We start from the raw sequence: 24,282 nt of genomic DNA, 5'->3' as shown, positions 1-24,282 counted from the left end.
TCTGGACAACCTGATGGAACAACGTAGTTGGCCAAGAACATCTCACGGGTAGCAAAGAGTACCTTTACCATCCTTAAGTGCTACAGAAGTGGCCTGCTTCTCTACCCATTCAGTTTCTCGACATTCCTGGTCCTCTGGTCAGGGTGGGGATAAGGGGACTCACCGGGCCTGGATGTACACACCCAGAGCCTCATGGTTGAGTTAGAAGAAAATCTTATTTGGCATCAGCTGGACCTCAAATGATGGGAGCACTGGGTGGAGCACAAGCAGTGGATGCCCTCAGCATTTTGCTGTCTCCCCTGTCCCCGCCCTGTCCACTCTCTCCTCAGTGGCTCTGGCAATCCCCAAGGACTGGAACACATGTCCTGTTCACCAGCATACAGCTTAGGCCCTGGTGCACAGTAGGTGCACCACGAGCCTTCCTTTCTATTTCCAATCCTGCTCCCTGCATGTCCCTCCTTGCCCTGCCCATCACATCCTACTCACCCTACGTCATCCCTGACGTCAACGGCCGCCTTGAACTGCTGCTTGGCTGCACTTTGGTAACTGGCTTCGATGCTCCAGGTCCCAAGACTGAGACACAGAGAATGAGGAGAGAGGGAGACTGAGAAGGAGAGCCTCCGTCCATAGGGCTCCCAGCAGGGCACCTGACGATCTCTGGGAGGTGAGATCGCGAAGAAACCTTCCTTGGCCCGCAGATTCTGGCTGATCACGGTGATCCCTTCTGGGTTCTGTGGGGAGAGGGGGTGGGTGGTTCATGCCCCAGGCCTTTAGCACATGATATGACCTCAGTGTCTGGGAGCCACCTTCCCATCAGGAGAGGCCACCTTGATGTCCAGAGTGAATGTCCCAGTCACAGGATTCATCTTGTGGTTCACAGCAAACACCTGGTATTGAACTGGAGGAAGAGGGAAAACCCTGAGTGTTGGATAGAATCTGGAAAGGGAGGTAGCCATCGGATCTTTTGCAGCAGGGGGACTTTGGATAGAGGGAGACCTCGAGAGGTGGGACATCTCAGGCATTGCTGGGGAGACTGGGAATGAGAGTCAGCATCTGCCCTAGGCCGAGTGCCCGGGGGCTGTACCCGAGTGCTCAGGGGTGTAGATAGTCTTGTCTGTCTGGGCGAATGTAGCCAGCGTGGGGAGCCCCCAGCACTATCTCCTCCGTGAATGAAGAGTCCGAGATGGGTGCCCAGCTTGCCCGGATGATGATGGACTGCTGCCCTGCTTGTGGGGGGTACACCAGGCTCTTGGATATCTGGGGAGAGATGCCCACGCTCCCCAGGCTCTGCTGAGGTCTCCATCCCTGGGAGCAAAGCCCTGGGCCAGATCTTGGAAAAACAATCGAATGGGGGCCCTCTGGCTCTGCCGTTGCCCCTGCACAAGGACATCTGGCAAAGGACTTCCAGCCAAGAGAAGGATGCAATCCAGTCCATGTTCAGCTCCTCAAGCCACCAGCAGAGGGCGCCTCCCATTAATTCCCACAGAGGCACCACCAGCGCTCATCACTGCCCTTCTTGGAGCCCAGACTCAGGGGACTTTGGATTTCTACCTGGACAGGACATATGAGGCGCAGTAAGTCTATCTAAACCCCGCATCTATTCCCCAGTGTCCCTCGTGTGGAGTCCCTCTAGAGCCTGCCCCTCTCCATCCTTGCTTCTGATCCAGAGCCTCCCTTTGTGGCCACCCATGCTGGCCTATCACCTACCATCACGGATGCCTGCTTCATAAAGTGGTTTTTCCGGTGAGAGAATGAGCTGGCTCTTAGCCACCACTGTCTTCTTCATGGGGCCCATACGGTGAGGTTCACCTCGAGGGTCCCGGTGAGGGGCTGCGTGGAGTCCGAGTGAGCCTGTACGTGGATGTTCTCAGGGCTGCCGACCCGCAGGGCTCGGGGGGTCACCAAGATGTACCTGTCAGTAGACACACGCAGGGACATGGTTGGGGGGGAGACCCGAGAGGGGGCGGCAGCAGCAGAGAGGCAGGGTCTCATGCAGGGAATCATGCAGACAACAGATATGCAGGCAATAGCTGAGTGCCCTCAGTTTCCCAGACTCACAGTGGCTCAGCGTGGGCAAGAGGGGTCCCCAAGAGGAGTAGAAGCAACCCCATGGGCCAGGACAAGTCCATGGCGGCAGGGGCGGGGAGGGGGAGGCTGATGTGTGCAGCGACAGGCCACAGACACCTGTCCTCTTGTCCATCCCAGCTCTGGTCTGTTTGCTTTGGCCTGGCCTGGCTGAGTTAACATCTAAACAGACGTGGGGAGGGGACCCCCATAAATCCAATGGGGGAAGAAGAGGTTGCTCCCCCCTCCTCAGCCACCCTCCACGGAGGCCGGGGACAGCTGCACTAAGACGTATTCCAGAGGTGCCTGGGTGGCTCAGTCGGTTAAGCATCTGACTTCAGCTCAGATCATGATCTCGAGGTTCTTGGGTTCGAGCCCTGCAGCGGGCTCTGTGCTGACAGCTCAGAGCCTGGAGCCTGCTTCGGATTCTGTGTCTCCCTCCCTCTCTGCCCCTCCCCCACTTGCACTTTGTCTCTCTCTCTCTCTCTCTCTCTCTCTCTCTCAAAAATAAATAAACATTAAGAAAAAAAAAGTATTCCAGCTCCCCACTTGGGGGCCTGAGTGGTGGTGGGGGGGGAGGGGTTGTCCTTTCCATGACCCATGAGATCTTATCCTGAAGCCTTCCCCTCTACCAGCAAGGAGCCCCGGCCATGTGCATTGGGAGGCTGGACTCAGAGCTAGGTTAGGATTGACTGGTAGGGGCAGGAAGAAACAGATAGTCCCTGCCTCTGCCCTTATGTAATTGGTGAGTTGCTGGGGTAGCTGCTCCAACAGGGGCTGTACAGGCTTTATGTATTCATTTCTTGGGTCACAGGCGTGAGCAGCCATGGCAGTGAGCCATCTGGCCCCAGGACCCACTATAAGGGAACCGTCTCAAAAATGCACGGGTCAAATCCTCTCGCTGGGCTTCAGATCTTTCTGCACAATTACACTTGGTAAATTGTGACCATTGTCCATTGTTCTTAAATCATGCCAAGCTCTCTGGGCTCCTTTTTCCAGAAGGCAAATTATACATCTTGAACCAGGGACACAAACACATCATGCTTGAGGCATCCCTGGAAGAAGGCTTTGTCTATCCCGAAATAATTTTCACTGCCTGTTTAATATGCCCTTTAAAGATGTTGGAGCCACTTTGTGGTCCTGCCTCTGAGAAGCAGAGGGGGCTGCAGACAAGTTTGTCTGGTTCTTCGTTTCTCAGTGAAGCCATTGCTGCCAGCTTGCAGAGCCTGGGAAAGCCCAGAGCTTCCAAAAAAATGACAATATGCACTTATCGAACAAAGATTGGATAGGTAGTTACTATGAGCCCAGTCCCCCCTTAGCATGCTGAGGACACAGAAGTGACCACAAGACAAAGTCCCTGCCCCTGTGGAGTGGACATTTCCTGAGGACTTGCTAAGGGCCCATGATGCATTTCCTCCTTAAACTTCACAGCCTCTTGTTAATTAGGTTCAACCCTCGCCTGCTTTCCAGACTCTACCTTTGCAGAGAGCTGGAAAACCAGACGTGTCAGAAACAAAGGGGGAAGGTGGAATCGAATCATTTATTCCTCGGGCATTTATTGAGCACCTGCTGTGTGCCAGGTGCTGTTCCTCATGCTTTGTGTACACCGACAGAAGTCTCACATTTATGCTGAAGTGAGAATTCCCACCCATTGTACGGATGAGGAAGCTGAGGCCCAGTGAAGGTAAGCAACTTGCCTCGTGGCAGGCGGGTGAGCCGTGAGGCTCTGGGGAATACTCTTGAGACCATGGCAAACAATCTGTTATGAACCCAAGAATCAACAGAATCAAACAAAGGCCTGGGTCAGGGGAGCAGGTGAGACCCAATTTGGAAGGTTCTAGAACACTGGTGTCCATTCGGGGTGGCGTATTCCACTGCTGTTCCCTGCTCTCCGGGAATCTCCGCTGGTTCTGTTCAGCTCTCCCTCAGCTGGGTTGTGAGCTCTCCCCTTCACATCTTTGTGACCACCCCAGGTGTCCACATCCTCCCTCTGTCCAAGGGGCTCCTAGGTGTCCAGAGCAAGGGGTCGTCCAAAGGTGAAGGATGGCAGGGGCGCTGTTCTCAGTCCCTCCCACCTTTCTGTCCAGTCTGGGCCTCCTGTTACTCTGCCAGTATCTCTGTCTCCCGAGGGAACTCTTTTTTTTTTTTTTAATTTATTTTGAGAGAGAGCATGAGCAGGGGAGCAGGGGAGGGGCAGAGAGAGAGGCAGGGAGAGAGAATCCCAAGTAGGCTCCACACCGCCAGCACAGAACCTGATGCAGGGGCTCGAACCCATGAACCAGGAGATCATGACCTGAGCTGAAACCAAGAGTCAGATGCTCAACTGACTGAGTCACCCAGGAGTGGGAATCCTTGTCAGGTAAACACATCTGAGGCTTTTGAAGCCTGCTCAGGCCCGCACCTCCCTTGAGTTTCGGTTTTGACTTGAGGGAGGGCCCAGCACCGCCCTTGGGTACCAGGGAGCAACAGAGGAGGCGGGGAAACACTTTGAAAACAAACGGTGTGGCGGGGGGGGGGGGGGGGGGGGGGGGGGGGGGGGGCGGGGGGCTTCTGTGACACAGCTTAGTCATCCAGTGAATGACGGATGATCAGATTGATGGAGGAGTTGAACAAATGGATGGAGGCAAAAGTGGGTGCTGGGTGAATGAGTGACAGGAGCTCGCGTCTCATGAAGAATGAGCATTTGCTCAACAACTAATAAAATAAATGAAATAAATCTGAGCACCACTTGCATGGCTGGCTTTGTTGTCGGCGCGTGGGGGGCGGGGACACAGCAGGGAACAGGACGGAAACCCCTTCCCCTGGGGTGTGGGTGTTTACTGTGGCTGCCATCACCTGGACTGTCCCTTTGAGTCCTCTCGGCAATCTCAGGACCCACTGACCCATTTTGCAGATGCAAAAACCTAGGCACCAGAAGGTGAAGGGTCCTGCCCGAAACTGTGCAGCTAGGAAGCTGGGGCACAGGGAGGTTAAGTGAGTAGCCTTAGGTCACACAGCAAGTTCAGCGAACCTGTGTGAGAGGGAGCCGGAGAAGGGTAGGGGGTCGGCGGGCGACCCGCGGTGGGCTCCACCCGGGTCCGCTACGGCAGTTAAAGGTCGAGTCCAACTTTCGGCCACGAGAGGGCGCCAGCGAGCCTCCGGCCAGCCCAGGAGCGCTCGGCCCCCTCCCGCAGGAATGCGGGTGGTGGAGGGAGGGGACGTTGGCCGCGCGCCCAGAGCAGCTGCTGCTGCCGCTCGGATTCCGCCCGACTTCCCCTCCCTGGGACCCGGGGTTTGCAGCAAGGAGGCCGGGGCGGGAGGGACGGCGTTGCAGGGATGTGTGGCCTCTGTTTTCGCTCCCTCCTCCTCCAGGCTTCCAGCCCACAGCTTCCCGGGAAAGGCCGGGCCGGATCCAGGAGGCAAGAAATAATACAAATACCAGCATTTCAGCGAACGGCTTCATTTGTGAAACACTTCAGTCCTGGCACTTAGCAGGGGCTCTCTCGCCAGCAGCCCTTCCATTTCACAGATGAGGAAACCGATGCTCAGAAAGGTGGCGTTTCTTGCTCAGGTAGGAGGTGTCAGGAGCGTCTCGGTCCAGATGAGGCCGCCAGGACGCGTTCTGCTTGGTCACCTTGTGTGTCAACCCAGGCTCCTCGGTCACTTCTTGGTCCCTGAGGCTTCGGGAACTGGCTTTGCCTCCTGATCCCTAAGGACACGCCCCAGATGCCTCTGGTTTCCGGTCCAAGGAGGCCTGCTAGCAGTGACAAATTTCAGGGGAAGCTTGTTCCTTGCTGTGGGGGAGGAAGAAGAATTCAGCAGTCGCATTTGGGGTTGATTACTGGGTCTGAAAGCACCGAGATAGGCGCCCTAACAGAAGTGAAAGCCTGATCAGGGAAAACTGCCCCCAAATAAGCAGCTAGGAGGGCCCAGAGAAACCTCCTAACCCACCCAGGCTGGGGAATCAAAGAAGGCATCCTGGAGGAAGCGGCATTTAGGCCGAGACCCGAAAGTCTGAAAGTCTCAGGACAGTAAGAGGAATCTGGTGAAGGGTTAGGGGTGGGAGACAGAAGTAGGTTTTGTTTCAGGGGGAGGGAACAGCCCATGTGAAGACGTGGAAGAGACGTGGCGCATTTGGGGAGTCGTAAGGAAAGGGTCTTGAAATAATAGGCTACAGGGAGTCTCATTTTTAAAATTTGTTTGATTTAAAAAATTTTTTAGTTTATTTATTTATTTTGAGCAAGAGAGTGTGAGAGCAAGCGGGGGAGGGACGGAGAGAGAGGATCCCAAGCAGGTTCTGCACTGTCAGCACAGAGCCTGTCGCTGGCCTTGAACTCACCAACAGCGAGATCATGACCTGAACCGAAATCAAGAGTCGGATGCTTAACCCCGACTGAGCCACCCACGTGTCCCAGACATGGATTCATTTTGATGCCTTAATTTACCCACCCATTCTTTCAGGTGTCAGATATTTGGGTATCTATCATGTGCCACATACTCTAGTAGGGGTTGGGGGTGTGGTCGAGGAGAGGACAGTCTCCTCCCCAGGGAGGTGACATTCTAGTGGGGGGAGACAGGCAGGAAACATAACTTTCGTGTATGTCAGGTATTGACAAATAAAGCAGGTTCAGGGGATAGGGCGATAGGGTACACTCTTATGGCCTCTCTGAGAAGGTGACATCTGAGCACCTTCATGAACCGAAGGAGGGAGCCATGTGGCTATCTGGGAAAAGCATTCTAGGCGGATGGAACAGCAAATACAAAGGCCCTGAGGTAGGAATGTGCATGGAGCATTTAAGAAATAGTAAGGAAGAGCACTTGGGTGGCTCAGTCGGTTAAGCGGCCGGCTTCAGCTCAGGTCATGATCTTGAGGTTCATTAGTTTGAGCCCCACATCGGGTTCTGTGCTGACAGCTCAGAGCCTGGAGCCTGCTTTGGATTCTGTGTCTGCCTCTCTCTCTCTGCCCCTTCCCTGCTCCTTCTCTGTCTCTCAAAGAAAATAAATAAATGTTAAAAAAATTAAAAAAAAAAAAAAAGAAATAGTAAGGAGGTCAGTGTTTCCAGAATGAAGCGGGTGAAAGGGAGAGAGTAGAAGATAATTTGGGATTAATATTTAAGGGTCAGAACATGTAGGAGGCCTCATAGCTGTGGATTTTGAGTCTAAGTAAGAGGGGGACCATTGGAGAATTTTGAAAAGAAAAGCAATATTATCTTTCTGTTTTAACAGAATTAGTCTGGGCAGGTCCTTTCTTCCTCTGACCTGAAATCCAAAGGTGATTTTCACTTAGTTCAAAGCCATAAGGAGGGCAAATAATTCCATGACATAAAAATAAGGCCACATTATGTCACAGAAAAGTTGAAAAAATGGGGGAAGAGTGCACTTCATATTACAGGCACCCTAATCGCCATAATATGTAAAGAATTTCTAAGAATTAATAATAAAAATATAAACAATCCAGGGGCGCCTGGGTGGCTCAGTCAGTTAAGCGTCTCACTCGGTTTTGGCTCAGGTCAGGATCTCACAGTTGGTGAGTTCAAACCCCACATAGGACTCTGTGCTGGCAGTGCGGGACCTGCTGGGGATTCCCTCTCTCTTCCTCTCTTTCTGCCCCCCCCCTCAAAAAAATATAGATAAGCAGTCCAATAGAAAAACTTGAGCAAGGGGCACCTGGGTGGCTCAGTCGGTTGAGCGTCTGACTCCGGCTCAGGTCATGCTTAGGTTATGATCTCGCGGTTTGTGAGTTCGAGCCCCATGTCGGGCTAGTGCTGACATCTCAGAGCCTGGAGCCTGCTTTGGACTCTGTGTCTCCCTCTCTCTCTCTCTCTCTCTCTGTCCTTTCCCCCACTCGCACTTTCTCTCTGTCTCTCAAAAATAAATAAAAGCGTTAAAAAGTCAGAAAACCTTGAGCAAAACGTGTGATCGGGATGTTCACAAAAAATGAAATACAAAAGGTTCTTTGACATGTGAAAGGACAGCCTTACTCACAATAAGGGAAATGCAAGTTAATATCAGAGAAATGTGCACTGGGTGTTGTATGGCAACCAATTTGACAATAGATTTCATATTTAAAAAATAATAATAAGGGGCGCCTGGGTGGCTCAGTCGGTTGGGCGGCCGACTTCGGCTCAGGTCATGATCTCGCGGTCCGTGAGTTCGAGCCCCGCGTCGGGCTCTGTGCTGACAGCTCAGAGCCTGGGGTCTGCTTCGGATTCTGTGTCTCCCTCTCTCTGACCCTTCCCCGTTCATGCTCTGTGTCTCTCTGTCTCAAAAATAAATAAACGTTAAAAAAAATTTTTTTTAAATAATAATAAAAAAATAAAACAGTATGGTTAAAAAAAAAAGAGAAATGTGAAGTACCGATTTTTACCCATCAGGTTGGCCAAAATTTAGAAGACTAATCACGCACAGTGCGGTGAGGCTATGAGGAAGTGACCATGTTAACATATGGACATCAGTCCTTCCCAATAGAGATGAATTTGATAATGTTCGTAGAAATGACAAATGCATAGTTTCTTTGGCCAAGTAATCCCAAGACAGAGACGCTTGCACACGTGTGAAATGATGTATGCACACAAGGTCATCCGTTGCAGCCGTTTACATAATAGGAGAGGATTGGAGGGAGCCCAAAGATTCATCAGTACAGGACCAGTTGCATAAATTATTGTCCATCTACACAATGCAATATTTTGCAGCTGTGCAAAGGAATGAGGATGTCTGCTCGGGCTGATCGGGAAACACTTCCAGGATGTAGTAGTCAAGGAAAGATCTCATAGTATGCTGCTTTTTGTGAAAAAGATCACATATATATATATATATATATATATTCAGTTTTTCCAGTATATTTATTTTTTTAATGCGGTAAAATCTGCACAACGTAAAACTTATCATTTTAGCCATTTTTGACGTACAGTGGAATGCTATCAAGCACATTCACGTCGCCATGCGACCATCCCCACCATCCGTCTCTAGAACGTTCCGCCTTCTCAAACTGAAACTCTGTCCCCACGAAACGCTGACTTCCCATTCCCCCTCCCCCAGCCTCTGTTAACCTCTGTTTTACTTTTTTGTCTATGGATTTGCATAAGTGGAATCGTACAATGTATTTATCCTTTTGTGTCTGGCTTATGTCCCTCCGCTTAATGTCTTCAAGGTTCACCCATGGTGTAGCAGGTGCCAGAATTTTCCTCCTTTTTAAGGTGGAATAACATTCCTTTGCGTGTATAATACCACAGTTTGCTTATCAGTTTTTTTCTTGTATAATCAGAAAGAAAATCTGGATATCGCGTTCTGTCTCTCTCTCGAAAACAAATAAACATTAAAAAAATTTTTTTTTTAAATGGGGCACCTGGGTGGCTCAGTTGGTTGGGTGTCCGACTTCAGCTCAGGTCATGATCTCACAGTCCATGAGTCAGAGCCCCATGTCTGGCTCTGTGCTGACACCTGGGAACCTGGAGCCTGCTTCGGATTCTGTGTCTCCTTCTCTCTCTCCACCCTCCCCCATTCGTGCTCTGTCTGTCTGTCTCTCTCTCTCTCAAAAATAAATAAACATTAAAAAATTTAAAAAAAAAGAAAGAAAATCTGGATAGATAACTCGAGGTGGGGGGTGTCGGGAATTGGGCAGTTGAGGGAAAGAGGAGGGCAGGAGAATTTTTAAAAATATTTATTTATTTTTGAGAGAGGGGGAGAGAGAGGACATGAGCAGGGGAGGGGCAGAGGTGGGGGGGAAGAGGATCTGAAGCAGGCTCTGTGCTGACAGCAGAGAGCCCGATGCAGGGCTCAAATCCATAAGCTGTGAGATCATGACCTGTGCCGAAATTGGACGCCCAACTGACTGAGCCACCCAGGCGCCCCTAGGAGAATTGTTTTTTAAAGTATTCTTTCAGGTGTGCCTGGCTGACTCAGTCAGTAGAGCATGTGACTCTCAATCTCAGGGTTGTGAGTTCAAGCCCCACGTTGGGCATTGAGCCTACTTAAAAAAAATTAAATATATATATATATGCACATATATATTGATTTTTTAAAGCACTGAGCATTTTAGCTAGTCAAAAGCTGATTTTAAACATCCTCTGGCGGGGGGGGGGGGGCGGCGCCTGGGTGGCTCAGTTGGTTGAGCATCCGACTTCAGCTCAGGTCATGATCTCGCGGTCCGTGAGTTCAAGCCCCGCCTCGGGCTCTGTGCTGACAGCTCGGAGCCTGGAACCTGCTTCGGATTCTGTGTCTCCCTCTCTCTGCCCCTTCCCCGCTCATGCTCCGTCTCTCTCTCTCTCAAAGGTGAATAAACATTAAAAAAAATAATTTAAAGATCCTCTGGGCTGTTGCGTGGAGAATGGACTGTAGGGGGAGCGAGTGCAGAAGCGGGGAGGGGGCTGGTGCAATGCTCCAGGTGAGAAATGATGGTGGTTGGACTAGGGTGGGGGCCCAGAAGGTGTTGCAAAACGGTTGGTTGGATATATTTGAATCTATTTTACAGGTCAAGTGAGCAAGATCTGATTAGCCGTGAGGTATGATGACTCCGAGAGTTTTGGCGTGAGCAATCAGAACAGACTTCCCTCTGCTAAGATGGGGAGAGAGGACAGAGGAGCAGGTGTGAGTGCACAAATCGAGAACCAAGGGTTAGTGCGTCAACACCTTCTGAACGTCGGCCTATTTCTGTTGTAAGCAATAGCATCCAGCTAAAATGTAGTAACAGTCCCTGCCCCAAAACACACACTCTGCTTTTGCTTTTATGTTGCCATCTGGATTGGTGGTGATTCTTCTTTATATGCAACAGAAACTGGCTCAGGGTGATTTAAGCTGCAAAGCAATTTACCTGGTTGGATGCTGGGGGCTAATGAAATCACCAGCCTTCGAAGATGGACAGGGACAAAGTGGGGGTGCAGGGCAGGAGCTTAAATCCTCCTCCTGAATCCAACCTGAAACTCTGGCTTTCCATGACACTTCCGTCAATGCCCCGTCTCTCCTGCCACCTCCCTTTCCTGATCCCTCCTCCTTTGGGGGGGGGGGTTCTCAACTCTAAATCCTGTACATCTGTTGAGTGGAATCGGGGTCACATGCTCACTTGTGTAGCTGCTGGGGAATCTGAGAAGAAGGTCTGGTATGTTCTCACACCAGGAGTCTATGAGTCTGGGGTTCGGAATACTGTATGCCCCACCTGTAAATAACTATCGAGTTTGGCTTCACGCACGGTGACTTTGATGGCTTTTCCTTGTTGGCAAGAAGATAAATTTGTCTTTTAAAATAATTTATTTGGGGCGCCTGGGTGGCTCAGTCAGTTAAGCGGCCGACTTCGGCTCAGGTCATGATCTCGCGGTCTGTGAGTTCGAGCCCCGCGTCGGGCTCTGTGCTGACGGCTCAGAGCCTGGAGCCTGTTTCGGATTCTGTGTCTCCCTCTCTCTGACCCTCCCCCGTTCATGCTCTGTCTCAAAAATAAATAAACGTTAAAGAAAATTTTAAAAATAAATAAATAAATAAATAAAATTATTTATTTAAGGGAGTTTTTGGTGTTTTTTTTTTTAAACAAGAGAATATTGGACATAGAATTCAGGACAGTGGAGATTCTTGGGGTAAGGCAGGCATCAAATATCAATAATGTTCTAATGGTGGAGTCTGATGGTGGGCTCGTGTGTATGTGTTTTGCTCCCCTGGTCTTTTGCACACATGCATGATGTCAGTCAGAGTCCCGGATGGAAAGAGATAGTACACTCAAAGCGGGTAATTTGGGGCTCCATGAAGACAGGGACAATTGCAAAAGTAGAGACAGAAGGCGGGTAGCCCTATGGAGTGCAGTGCCATTCTGCTGGCCTCTGGGGGGTCCTATCACCATCTTTAGCTGAAAGGGGCAAGGGGGGAGTGGCTCTTAGACACTGGAGCTGGGGTCTCAGCTGGGACCATCTGTCATAAGGCAGTGGCCCCCATGGAGGGAGCTCTGGGGCGGGGAGTGGGGGGAGACAAATACTCTGGCCTTTCTCCTCCCAGCCTCTCATCCCCCGCTGATGCCTCCTATCGGCAGAGCCCCACACAACCAAAAACTAGATGTGGAGGAAACCGGCTGATGTAAACCTTGGGTGAACCTCTTGAGGCAGCCCAAAGACCTTTTCACACACGTGTGCCCCTTATATTCTTTTTAAAAATGTGTTTAAATTTTAAATTGAGATGTAATTCATATACCGTGAAATCTGCCATTTTAAAGCGTGAGATTCAGTGGTTTGGGTCAAGTCACAAGGCTGTGCAACAGGCGTCATGATCTAATTTCATACATTCTTTTGTAGGTATTTCCAACACGCTTGAGAAATCCAATGTCGGGGAGGGGAAAGAGGGGCGCATTTGAGAAAAAAATAGTAAGCAGCTCCATTATCTCTGACTCAAAGACACGTGTGGAGGGCCCTGGACTCAGTTTCCCTTTTCCTAGAAGATGTTACTAGAGGCCCCTGGAGGTCAGCATAGACTGAGTTGGAGAGACCCAGGCTTGATTCCTGCCCCTCCCTCTGCTCTGGACAACCTCGGTTTCCTCATTTATGAACTGGGCAGCTTCTGAGTGCCTCTGTCTACTAAGGTTGCAAGAGCAAACATTGATGAAAACCCCTTCGCCTGGGGCCTGGCCCTCCACGGTGGTAGCCAGACGTGAAGCATCACAAAGACTCCACCTCCAGCGCGTGGGACTCTTCCTGTCATTTCGGTGCTGTTACCATTAGCTCCGCTCTCTGGGAGATGCCACCAGCACGTCACCTGCCCAGGGTCACCCAGTGAACAAGAAACAGAATCAGCATTGGACACGGAGTCAGTCCATTTGCTTCCGAATTCTCCACATGAGGACTAAGAAACTTGGTAATACTCTCTTGGGGGCTCCAGTAGGACCCTTATTGCTTAAAAAATTTTTAAGGTTTATTTATTTATTTTAAGAGAGCGAGAGAGCAGGGGAGGGGCAGAGAGAGAGGGAGAGAGAGAGAGAGTGAGAGAGAGAGAGAGAGAGAGAGAGAGTCCCAAGCATGCTCCACACTGTGAGCGTGAAGCCCGATGTGGGACTCAAACTCATAAACTACAGGATCATGACCTAAGGGGCGCCTGGGTGGCTCAGTCGGTTAAGCATCCGACTTTGGCTCAGGTCATGATCTCATGGTCCGTGAGTTCGAGCCCTGCGTCGGGCTCTGTGCTGACAGCTCAGAGCCTGGAGACTGCTTCAGATTCTGTCTCCCTCTCTCTCTGACCCTCCCCCGTTCATGCTCTGTCTCTCTCTGTCCCAAAAATAAACATTGAAAAAAAAAATAAAATAAAATAAAAATTTTTAACTGTGGGTGTGCCTGGGTGACTCAGTCGGTTAAGTATCTGACATCAGCTCAGGTCGTGATCTCTCATGGCTCATGAGTTTGACCCCACGTGGGGCTCTCCTCTGTCAGCCCAGACCCCGCTTCAGATCTTCTGTCTCCTTCTCTCTCTGCCCCTCACCCACTCACGCTCTCTCTCTCTCTCTGTCAAAAATAAATAAACATAAAAAATAATGAAAAATAAAAATTTTAATTGTGATAAAATGTACATAACACGAAATTTACCATGTTCACCATTTTTAAGTGTTCAGTTCTGTGGCGTTAAGTACATTCTCGTGGTTGTGCAGCCCTCCCTACCACCCATCTCGAGAACGCATTATGTCTTGCAAACTGAGACTCTGTCCCCCCAAAACACTGACTCCCCACCCCCTCCTGGAGCCCACCATCTACTTCCTATCTCTGTGAATGGGACTCCTCTAGGGACCTCATCCAAGTGGAATCCTACAGTATCCTTTCGTGTCTAGCTTATTTCACGGAGTATAATGCTCTCGAGGTTTATTCGTATTGTAGCAGGTGTTGGAACTGACTTCCTTTTAAGGCTGAATAACATTCCATCGTGTGGATGTACCTCATTGTGTTCATCCAGTCTTCTGTTGATGGACCCGTTGACGGGGTTGCTTCCACATTTGGCCGTTGTGAATCATGCTGCCATGAATGTGGGTGTGCCAATATCTCCTTGAGACCCTGCTTTCTGTTCTTTGGGGTCACACCCAGAAATGGAACTGCTGAGTCACGTGATAATTCTGTCTCGTTTTTTGAGGAACTATCGCGCTATTTTCCACAGTGACCGTACCGTTTTACATTCTCACCGACAGTGCACGAGGCTTCCGATTTCTTCACCTTGTCACCAATACTTGTTGTTTTCTCGAGTGTTGTTTGTTTGCGCGGTTTATTTATAGCAGTCGTTCTAATGTGTGTGAAGTGAATCTCATTGCTTTTTAAATTTTTTATTTAGACATAGGGAGTTGAGCTTTATTAAATATTTAATATAGGGATTGCTAGTGGTAACAAATATATATTTGATGAAAAAAATATACATGTGCCGCTGGTGAGTGCATGAAACATTTTGCTGATGGGCTGTGTGACCTGAAAAGTCTTGAAGACCCCTTAGTCAACTCGGTTCTATGTAGAGGGCGTTTTAGATCATCCTTGTATTTCCAGGCCCAAGATAATAAAGTCCAGAGGTTGAATGAGGCAGTCTATTTCATCTTTCAAGGTCCAGCAACAATGTCCCCTCCTCCAGGAAGCCTACCTTGCGTTCCCAGACACAGCTCCAGCCTCCCTACTCTGGGCTCCTCAGCCCAGGGTCCAAGGCTCCCTCTTTCTGCCCGAGCCCTGACCATGGAGGGGGGGGGGGGGGAGGGCGGGGGGTGTGTGCCTCGAGGCTGAGGGATTTCTGGGGCCCCACCAAGGCCCAGGCACAGAGTGGGTCAGGCAGATTGCTGAGTGCATGAATGAATGAAGAGTCCGTAGAGGCCTCTGAGATCGGTATGAACTGAAGACGCCTGGCTGTGCAGGGGTGGGGAGGGTCGGGTGAAGCTCTGCTCACCGGGGCCATATTCGGATGCGGAGGCAGCCGCAGGCCAGACATCGGAGGCCAAGGTTGAGGAAGCGCGTCCAGCGGAAGAGCAGGCGGTGGGAGGTGCGCACGTAAAGGCTGCCGGAGGGGTCCACAGCCTTGAGTGCAGCCAGCGGGGTGTAGCGGGCGTTGGTCTGTCGGCGCAGGGGGGGTCTGGGTGAACTGATGACCTTGACGATGACCTATGGGGTGGAGCCCTGAGTTCTTGGATTCAGGGAGGCGGGGTTTGCAGGGTGGGGCACCCTCCCATCCCCCCTCCCCCCTCCCCGAGCCGCGTCTTTGGGGCTCTGCGCTCCCCCTCCCCCCACTCACCTGGGCCACATCCTGTGGGCTCTGCCCTACGGAGCGAAAGAGCTCCCTGGAGGCTGGGAGGTAGAAATCTCGGAAGTAGTGCAAGGTGTCAGGGTCGGTGTCTGGGAACTCGGCCGTGGAAACCTGCTCCAGGAGCTTCCCCTCGAAGTCAGTGACCACTGGACCAGGTTCCACCAGGGTGATGCTGGGGATGTAGGGAGGGGCACCGGGGCCTGGTACCCCGACCCCCTCGCGGCCCCATTGACGTCCCTCTCCTCCTCGCTCTCCCCATCCTTCCTGGTTCCCCAGCCCACCCACTGCCCTTCCCCTGGTACCGCCCATCCTCCTCCCATTCCTCCATTTTCCTCGTTCCTGATTCCATTCCCCCGCCATCACTGCCTTCCCACCCCACTCCTCCTCGCTGCCTCCGTTTCCCTTGTCTTTCCCCACCACTGCCTCCCGTTCCCCCTTCGCTACCCAAACGCCCGCCTCACAAGATGTTGAACTGCAGCAGCTGTACAGCCAGGCTCTCAAAGAATCCCTCCAGGGCGAACTTGGAGGCTGCATAGACTTCATTGAACACGACACCTGAGAGGATTGGAGGAGGCTGAGCCCTTTGGGGTCTGGGTGATGGGCTTGTGGGCCCGGAGGGACATGGGGTCTTCAGGAGACAGAGCAAAGAGGGTTTGAAGATCAGGATGAGGGGCTATCGAGGGCCAACATGGTGAGTGTATGTATGTGTGATGGGAGCATATGGGCTCAGGATTAGGTTGTCCTGGGTTGCCCTGTGCTCCACCTGTCCTTAGCCCTGGAAAACCCTTCTTCCCTCCATCCTCTAAACCTCTGGGCCACTTGAGCATAGGATTTCCAGGGCCCCTGAAGGCAAGTCCGATTCACTGGGGCTCTTATCTGTTTTTATGAAGAGGGAATGTAGCCCCTGAGGTTAGGAGGTGCACCTGGAAGAGGGACCAAAGAGATGGGGCTGAGTAGTAGAATCAGATTCTTAACAAGTAAGGGGGATTCTTTAAGGGGCCTGCTGAGGAGGGGGGCGGATCCCAGGGAGTTTCCTTGGGGAGGAAGGGAGTCTAGAGGGACTCAAGGAGGAAAGACCCAGGAGCCTGGATGGCAAACAGGTGGTCTCCATAGCAGGCCAATAGCAGACATCACTGAGCAATCACTGCTCCCCGTTTCTGCAGAACCTCAGAGCCCCAGAGCTAGACGTCGCCAGGGCTTGGTCGGAGGTGTTTGGCAAGAAAACGTCACAGAGGAGTTCTGACGGTTCTTTCGGGTTTGGGGAGATGGGCGAGACTTGTAGAGGTGTTGGGAAGTAGGTCTGATACTGGATGTGGATGGCCAGTGGCCGTATTTGTAAGACCACTGCCTCCTCTTACAGTATGGTGGACATAGACTCTTCCCGAAATTCTTCCTTCAGAGCTTTGGAATCCTTCCCCACACAGGCTCATTTGGAGTATGAGCTAAAACCTATTTGCCATCCTTCCGGCCTGGGGAGGGTCAGACACTGGGGGGATTCGCAGGGATGGGTCCCCAGGGCTTACCCTGCAGCCCCATCACACTGCTGACCACCACAATGTGGCCCTTTCTCCTTTTCTTCATGCCAGGAAGCACAGCTCTGACGAGACGCACAGCCCCGAAAAAGTTGGTATCGAAGACGTTCTGCATGGCAGCTAGGCTGAGCCCCTCCAAGGGCCCCACCAGGCCCACTCCAGCATTATTCACTAAGGGGGGGTGAGGTTACATTGAGGTCCCCCAAACCTTTCTAGTGCCACTCCTGTGGGGACACTCCCTGGATCATCCCATCCCCTGCTCCAAATTCAGGGCCAGGCCAGAGTATCTCGAGTGGAAGAGTGTGGAGCCCTGGTGATTTTTACATATAGTTTAACATTTGTTATAGGGACCCTGAACCCTGGGTGGGGGGGGAAGGGCTGCTGGGAACAGCCTCCCCTTAATACATGAGCCGTTCAGCTCTGACCCCACATTGCGTCAAAACAGCCACACCTGCCCTCCTTCAAAAGCCTCTGAGGGAACTTGTGTCGCTTCTTCAACAGAAGCTCTTTCCCCAAAATGACTCATCAGAGTAATTTTTCCAACTGCATATGGTTTTCTCCAAATGTGGGAAGTTCTATTCAATAAAATCCATCCTACACCCAGGACTCAAGTTTATTCTTGTATCCTTAATAAACAGGTACCCTGGGCTTTTAGCCGGCTTGTCTACCCCTTCTGTCCAGGGCTACAGGTTTCTGGTGAAGCAGGAAAGCTGGTGCTCAGACAGTGGAGAGGATTCGCTGGGACGAGGACCTGTGGTTAGGGCAGGGAGGGGAGTGACCCCCGGGGGCTGTTCGGTCTCACCCAGCACGTCCACTTCCCCTCCCTGGATGCAGCTGAGACACTGGGCCACTGACTCGTCACTGCACACGTCCAGCTGGGCCACGGTGAGGGTCTGCCCCAGAGCCTCTCCAGCAGCTGCTTCCAGTGCCCCCTTCTTTCCCAGGTCCCTCATGGTGGCCACCACTGGGAACAGAGACCGGTGTTGGGTCAGGCACTGGGCTCCTTTTCCCTCTGCATTCATTTGCATGTATTTCCATAATCTTGCATGAACAGTCACAGAGGGATGGGGACCCATAGGTTTACCTACTTACATTCACTACACGGCCACAAATGCATATTTGTGTACATTCACTTACCTGTACTTTCATCCATTCATTCATCCATCCTTTACTGAGCACCTACTTAGTATCCACTGTGCCCTATTCTAGGTGCTGAGACTATTGCATGAAATGAGATAGGCAAAGTCCCTGGCTTCACAGAATGTATAGCCCAGGAAGGACGCCAATAAAATAAACATAGAACATATTGCCTTGAGGAAAGAAATACATACTTAGGGTCAGTGTGTGTGTGTGTGTGTGTGTGTGTGTACATGCAAATAGCCAAGTTTCCATCATCTACAGAAATTTCAGCTTGTTGAATACCTGCCATGTGCCAAACACTGTGCTGAACACTTTTATAAACCCTACCTCTAATCCTAGGACTCTAATCCTCCCTATGATTAGGCCACTGACTAATTTTCCAAAGATGGCCACAATATCTTTCATCGCATACGCTCTTTGAGAACTTTGCTGCTCCCCCTCAAGTCATGAAATCTCATGTCCCTCTCCTTGAATCTTGTGACTAGCCGGGAGTCAATAGAATAGGGTGAAGGTAACATTGGATGGCTTCTGGGATTCAGCCAGAAAAGATGCTGCAGTTTCTGCCTTGTTTGCTGTAACGTTCACTCTCAACATCTTCAGCCACCTTGTCGCGGCCCAGCTATCCCGAGACTACCTTGCTGGGAGGAAGCCCAAGCTAGCCAGATAGAGGGACCACATGGAGAAGCCCTGAGGTTCATGCCTGCCCAGGCCCATGACTACCCCGCGCTGTTCCAGTTGTAGCCTTTGACCCTGAGCCAGAACTGCCTGGCCGAGCCCTTCCAAATTTATGGCCTTTGTAAAGCATGAGACACAGATGATTACAGTTGTTCTATTACACCATAAGTTTTGGGATGATTTGCTACTTAGCAATAGAAGCCAGGACAAGTAGGTGAAGTGGCTGACACACTGAGGCTCAGCAAAGTGAAGTTCCTCGTCTGTCCCGCCCCTACAACAACCTGGGTTTGTTGGCGTGCTGAGCTCAAATACCTGTGTACCTGTTTGTACCCCTCGTGCATGTACCCACAATCACACATGCACAGCCCTGGTGGGCACTTTCACGTGATCCGTGGGCCCGTGTGATTCATGGGTGTTGCACAGATGAATGGGACCACATGCATCTACATACAGTGACGAGTGTGGCCACGGGGACTGGGTTGCCTGGGTTCAAATCCGGGCTCTGCCACTTTCCAGCTGGGCGACCTTGGGCAAGGATCTTTGGCCCAATGTGCCTCATTTTCCTCATTTCTAAGATGGAGCTAATGGTAATGGCCACCTCATAGAGGTGATACGGGGATTAACTGATACACGTGATACGAGACACTTTGATGAGAACCTGGCACATTGTAAGCACTCGGTAAACATCCTGCACACCTGATCTTCGCCAAAAGGCCGGGAAGTGATTGAATAAACATCCTTCAGCAGTTTTACACACTCACTGTGTGTGCACAGAGACACGTGCAGTGCTATGGCTTCCTTGCACCCTGGCCCTCAGACTGTCACACCCAAAGCTGTGTGTGTGTCTAAGACAGAGGGCAGAGGGCTGGGAGAATCAGCCCCGCCAACTGGGGCAATGCCCTTGCCTTGCAACCTCCTCTTACGTAGTGGCCCTGTGCCCACTTCAGCTCCAGCGTGCTCTGGGTCAGAGGTTCCCGGGGGGGGGGGGTGTGCAGACTGGGGCACTTTACTCCAGAGTTGCAGGACTCCAGGTCCCTAGATTTAGGGCCCCCCCACCCCCTTAAGCCCCCAAGGTCAGGGTCACTTAAGAGGCTTATTTCGGAGCGGTAATCAGGGGAGGGGTGGGGGAGGGGAGTCCTAGGGAATGCCAAGTGGAGCCTCCGGGAAGCCCTCCCCACCAGCCCTTTAAAAAATATCACCAACCTCCCACTTCCTACCACACTCTACCCTTGTTTTAGTTTGCTTCTTAGCACTTATTGGCACTAGACATATTATACAATTTTAAAATCTGTTTATTGTCTGTTCTCCCTCTCCTCCCTCACACCACTGCTCGGGGCAGAGATTTTTGTCTATTTTGTTCAGAGCTGTGTTTCCAGCACCTTGAATAGTGCCTGACGCCCAGTAGGTGCACAAGAAATATTGGTTGGATGAAGGGGTGATTCCTGAGCAGAGGTGGGAAGGGGGCCTCCATGTGTCCTGGGTCCTCCTCAAGCCCACAAATACAGCTGAAGGGATGGGCTAGTGGAAATAGTGCCAGGACGGCTGAAGGACCTCAGAAGCCGTGCCCACCCCTGCCCTTCCCGGCCCCACCCTGGGCCTCTAACCTTGGTAGCGCTGCCTGTGGTCATGAGCCAGCTGTACTGCGAGCTCCAGGCCAATTCCCGACGAGCAGCCTGAGATCAGTACAGTCCGGGGTGCGTCGGCCATGTTGATCCCTCCCTGGATGGGTGACCTCTGCTGGCCAGCACCTGACTCCTGCCACCCATCCCTTGGCTCCTCTGCCCCCTCCTAGACACCCTCCAACGCATTCCCCGCAAGGCGAAGGGGTCCCAGATGATGCCAATTCCGAACGGACCCTGGACAGGCAGCTGGGAGGAAACTTTTAACCTCAAAATAGCCTCTTTCCTTTATCTGTGAAAAATTTCTTCTCCTCACTGCTACACTCATAACTAGGGTCTTTTTATTACGATTTCAAATTATTTAGGGCTGGGGGAACTAGCAGGGGTATTCCCTTCCTGTCTCTATTCTGGGCAAAGAATCTCTGATTAGAGGGAGAGAATGAGAGAAAATGACAGCGAGTGTGGTCCCAGAAAGGTCCTTTCAAAAAGGGGAATGGGCATAGATATGTCCGAAGATGGGCTTAGACTAGGAAGAACTTCCCAGCAAGGCAGGGCAGGGCAGGGCAGGGCAGGGCAGTATCTTTATGAGAATCTTTTAGCAGAAGTCTTAGCCTCAAGGTCCCTGAGGAGGGAGGAGGAGAAGCTTGGGGAGATTCCCTCTCTCTCCCCACCCCACAGCCCCCATTTCACCCTCAGGCCAGATGGGGCCCCACCCCTCCTCTCCAGGGACACAGAGACTCTTTGTCCGTGGAGCCAGAGCCTGGGAGGGAGACACTGCCGGCTTCTCCCTCTTCCCCATGGTGGGGCAGTTTAGGGCCCAGGATACGCCCCTTGGGTTCCTCCTTGCAGAAGCACCCTGAGATCCTGCAAGTCTGTGCTTGTTCAATTGCACAGACAGCTCCATGTGACATGGGAGGGAACTTCACAGTGGGGGGTCCCAGTAGGATGAGAGACAGCTCTGCCTCACCCCAGACGTGGCAGGGATCCACCTCCCCGCCACCTCCCCCTGCGGCAGTGCCCTGTTTTCAGATAGGGCAAGACTCCCCCATTTAATAGGGGCATATGTGAAGATTTGGAATTGGGGCTAGGGCATCCATTTGGGGACCTGAGTCAGGGAGAGGGGAGAGGAAGGCTAGAGATGGAGATGGGACCCTTTGTTTCAAGGTTAAGAGTTGGGGGGGGGGGCGCCTGGGTGGCGCAGTCGGTTAAGCGTCCGACTTCAGCCAGGTCACGATCTCGCGGTCCGTGGGTTCGAGCCCCGCGTCAGGCTCTGGGCTGATGGCTCAGAGCCTGGAGCCTGTTTCCGATTCTGTGTCTCCCTCTCTCTCTGCCCCTCCCCCGTTCATGTTCTGTCTCTCTCTGTCCCAAAAATAAATAAAAACGTTGAAAAAAAATTAAAAAAAAAAGAGTTTGGGGGGAAGTAGAGAGCTATGTTTTGGAATGCATGTCGAGGGTTTAGGGGTGAGGCCAGGACATCCAATTCTGGAATTTAGGTGGGGAAAGGAGAGTTTGGGGTAAATCTGGGAACCGCACTTTGTAATCTGGGGTGAGGTTGGAGGTGGGATCAGGATTCTCTATTTAGACACCTGAAGGGAAGGCCTTGGGATGAAGCTGGTACCTTTCATAGTGTGACTAAGCACTGGGGCAAAGGAAATGAGTGAGAATTGAGCATCAGGCTCGAACCCCATTTGGGGGCCTGGGTGAGACAGAATAGATTTGGTACAAAGCTATACCCCTTAATTCCAGGGCTTGGATGGAGGCTGAAAGTTTGAATGAGGCTCAGACTTCCCTTGAGGGAGCCTGTTAGGAGGAAAGAGTTTGGGGTGAGTCTGGGACCCCGAATTCTAAGGCTGGGTGGGAGTGACCCTTCTCCTCCACTGTGGGGTGGGGCATAGAGGACCCAGCTCCTTGCCCAGGGCTCCGGCCTTGGCCGGCCAATCAGCACTCAGCACAAACTTTCCCAACTCCCCCACCAGCTGTCAGCCACCCCCCCCCCCTCCCTCCAGCGAGCCCCGCCCGGCCGGGCTCTGGAGCGCAGGGCGAGGCCAGGGCGGGGTCTCCCGCAGTCTCCTGCCGATCCCGAGTGGAGCCGGCCGCGGCAAGTGAGCGCACGGAGCCCGAGGAGACGCCGCGCCCCGTAGACGCCCCGGCCGGTCCCCGCCTTGCGTGTGGGGCCCGCCGGGATGGGGAGTCGCCGAGGCCTGAGCCAGCCGCGGGCCGGCCTCTGCCTGCTCCTGGCCTCGCTGCAGCTTCTGCTCCGGACGCAGGCCGGTGAGTCCGGAGGGAGGAGATAGGAAAAAGACCCCGGTGCAGGATCTAACGAGGTCCTAGAGATGGGGTGGAGTCAGGAATGGGGGGGGGGGGCGTGCAGGGGGGGGCGTGCGCGTTGCGCGTGGATAGGGTGTTGTGTTCGGGCTCGCGTGTCAGACTCTGGGCGATTTGTGGGTGTGACAGCTGGCGGGAGGGGGGAAACGTGTGGCCGTGTTTTACTGGTGGATGCGTTGGAATGAATGCGACGTAGAGTTGTGTGTGCGGCCATTTGAAGTGAAATCGTGTGTGGGAAAGTGGGTGTGGGAGTTGACGACTATTGTATGAATGTGGGTGATGGGTGATTCCTGGCCAAGGGTATGGTGATCGTGAGTTGTGGGTGTGTCTGTGTGGGGCTGACCTCAGAGAATAATCGTGTGAGTGTTACGCGTATGATTGTTTGTCTTTGGGTGACCGATGAGGGTCGGTTGTGATTCTGGGGCGTAAACAGTCGCCCATGAGGACGTGAGTGGGTGATTTTGGGGGTGAAGGTGAGTGGGGACGAGTAAGGGAGGGGGACTCAGAGTTTCCTTTCCATCTCCCCTAATGGCTGCATCCTATTCTTCCTCTCCCTCCTCTGCCTCCAATTGGCGCGCGCCCACCTCCTCTGTCCCCACTTCTCCCCCCTCCCCCCACCCCGCGCTCCCCAGAGCCGCGATCAGCACCATGGACAGGGCCTCGCGAGGGCCGCGGTGAGGGGCGAGGCGGGGCGGGGCGCGGGGCGGGGCGGGGCGGAGCGCGGGCGGGGGCGGAAGTGGAAGTTGTTCCCCCCAGCCGAGCGAGCTGCGGGTGTTTTTTCCCGAGGAATTTCTCAGGGGCCCCAAGGGTCCCGGGGGCCGGCGGACGGGTGAGTCAGCGCTGACGCACGCCCAGCTGCGCGCTTTTGGCTGGACGCCGAGCTCCGCCCCACAGGGTTCGCGGTTGGGGGCGCCCAGGGGTTTGGGAAGGTCCCTCAAGTGGCATCCCTGGTCTGAGAGAGGCTGGGCTAGAGCCTCCTGGAAATCGCTTCCTAGGGTGAGCTCAGTCCCCCAACACACACACACACACACACACACACAAACACACACACCCCATCCTGCACTTTCTCACTTTCTCTGGAGTTCAGGGAGGTGCCTGTTCACGTGGATTATCCTAAATTGGCTTATGTCCCATTCCCATGCTGACACATCCATACATTCGTGCCATCATAGGCATCCATTCAAAACATAAGCCCTCTGGGACACCCCAAAGTGGAACACCGGGGCCCACGCCCCAGGCAACCCCAGCAGCCACCCGCCACAGGGTCACAGCCTTTGTCACCCTCCTACACGTTCCAACTCTTGCACATGTGTGCACTGGTATCCACACAACACAGTCAGCATTCACAACCAGTCAACTGCTCGCCGACTTGTCCGTACTCTCCCATGTGACCACAGTTCCCCATCTCAAGTGTCGCCTATTATAATCACGGACTCACCTGCGTGACCAGCCGGACCGTGAACTCACTGCCAGGAGATACCCACCCACACATCAAATAGTTGCACCTCGGCTCTCCATTGTCGGCCAAATCCTTGGCCTATGCTGACAACGTGCTCAGCCATTCCCTGGTCCATACAGAGTCATGCACGTGCTTACACAATCTCATGTACACAGTAGCACCCACACCCACACCTGTGCTCTCCTGAACATCTGAGGAGATCCCAACCATGCCCCAGCCTAGTTAGGCCCTGCCTGCCTCCCTTCATATCCTAGACCCCATCCAA

At 52.6% G+C, this 24,282-nt stretch overlaps 2 protein-coding genes and 1 long non-coding RNA gene across 7 annotated transcripts in view; 2 read left to right on the top strand and 1 right to left on the bottom strand.

The window, feature by feature from the left end:
- The first annotated feature begins 5,325 nt into the window (after nt 1-5,325).
- Nucleotides 5,326-16,962, top strand: LOC122486843. The gene is made up of 3 exons (XR_006298249.1): nt 5,326-5,614; nt 12,312-12,867; nt 16,854-16,962. It is a non-coding gene; the product is annotated as an uncharacterized LOC122486843 (long non-coding RNA).
- Nucleotides 13,536-20,357, bottom strand: RDH8 (retinol dehydrogenase 8). 3 transcript variants are annotated; one of them, XM_043586474.1, is made up of 6 exons: nt 20,219-20,357; nt 17,602-17,763; nt 16,791-16,970; nt 15,729-15,822; nt 15,256-15,439; nt 13,536-15,077 (listed from the first exon to the last, which is right to left on the bottom strand). In XM_043586474.1, the coding sequence occupies exons 1-6, from the start codon at nt 20,319-20,321 to the stop codon at nt 14,910-14,912; spliced, it is 891 nt and encodes a 296-aa protein (XP_043442409.1). In that variant the 5' UTR covers nt 20,322-20,357; the 3' UTR covers nt 13,536-14,909. The 3 variants fall into 3 exon arrangements, with proteins under 3 accessions (XP_043442409.1, XP_043442408.1, XP_043442410.1); XM_043586473.1 differs by having other exon boundaries at nt 13,536-15,125; nt 20,219-20,352; XM_043586475.1 differs by lacking the exon at nt 16,791-16,970 and having other exon boundaries at nt 13,536-15,125; nt 20,219-20,352.
- Nucleotides 20,358-22,276: 1,919 nt separating this feature from the next.
- The window catches only part of COL5A3 (collagen type V alpha 3 chain), a 35,659-nt gene continuing 33,653 nt past the window's right edge, over nt 22,277-24,282 (top strand). For all 3 annotated transcript variants that reach the window (XM_043586471.1, XM_043586472.1, XM_043586470.1), the window contains exon 1: nt 22,277-22,504. In XM_043586471.1, coding sequence (XP_043442406.1) covers nt 22,417-22,504 — 88 coding nt within the window. In that variant the 5' untranslated portion in view covers nt 22,277-22,416. The remainder of the gene's footprint in view (nt 22,505-24,282) is intronic.

The sequence above is a fragment of the Prionailurus bengalensis genome, chromosome A2, assembly GCF_016509475.1.
Source record: "Prionailurus bengalensis isolate Pbe53 chromosome A2, Fcat_Pben_1.1_paternal_pri, whole genome shotgun sequence".
Lineage (NCBI taxonomy): Eukaryota > Metazoa > Chordata > Mammalia > Carnivora > Felidae > Prionailurus > Prionailurus bengalensis.
Note: the sequence above shows the minus strand (reverse complement) of the source record. Positions and strands in the feature narration are given on the sequence as shown.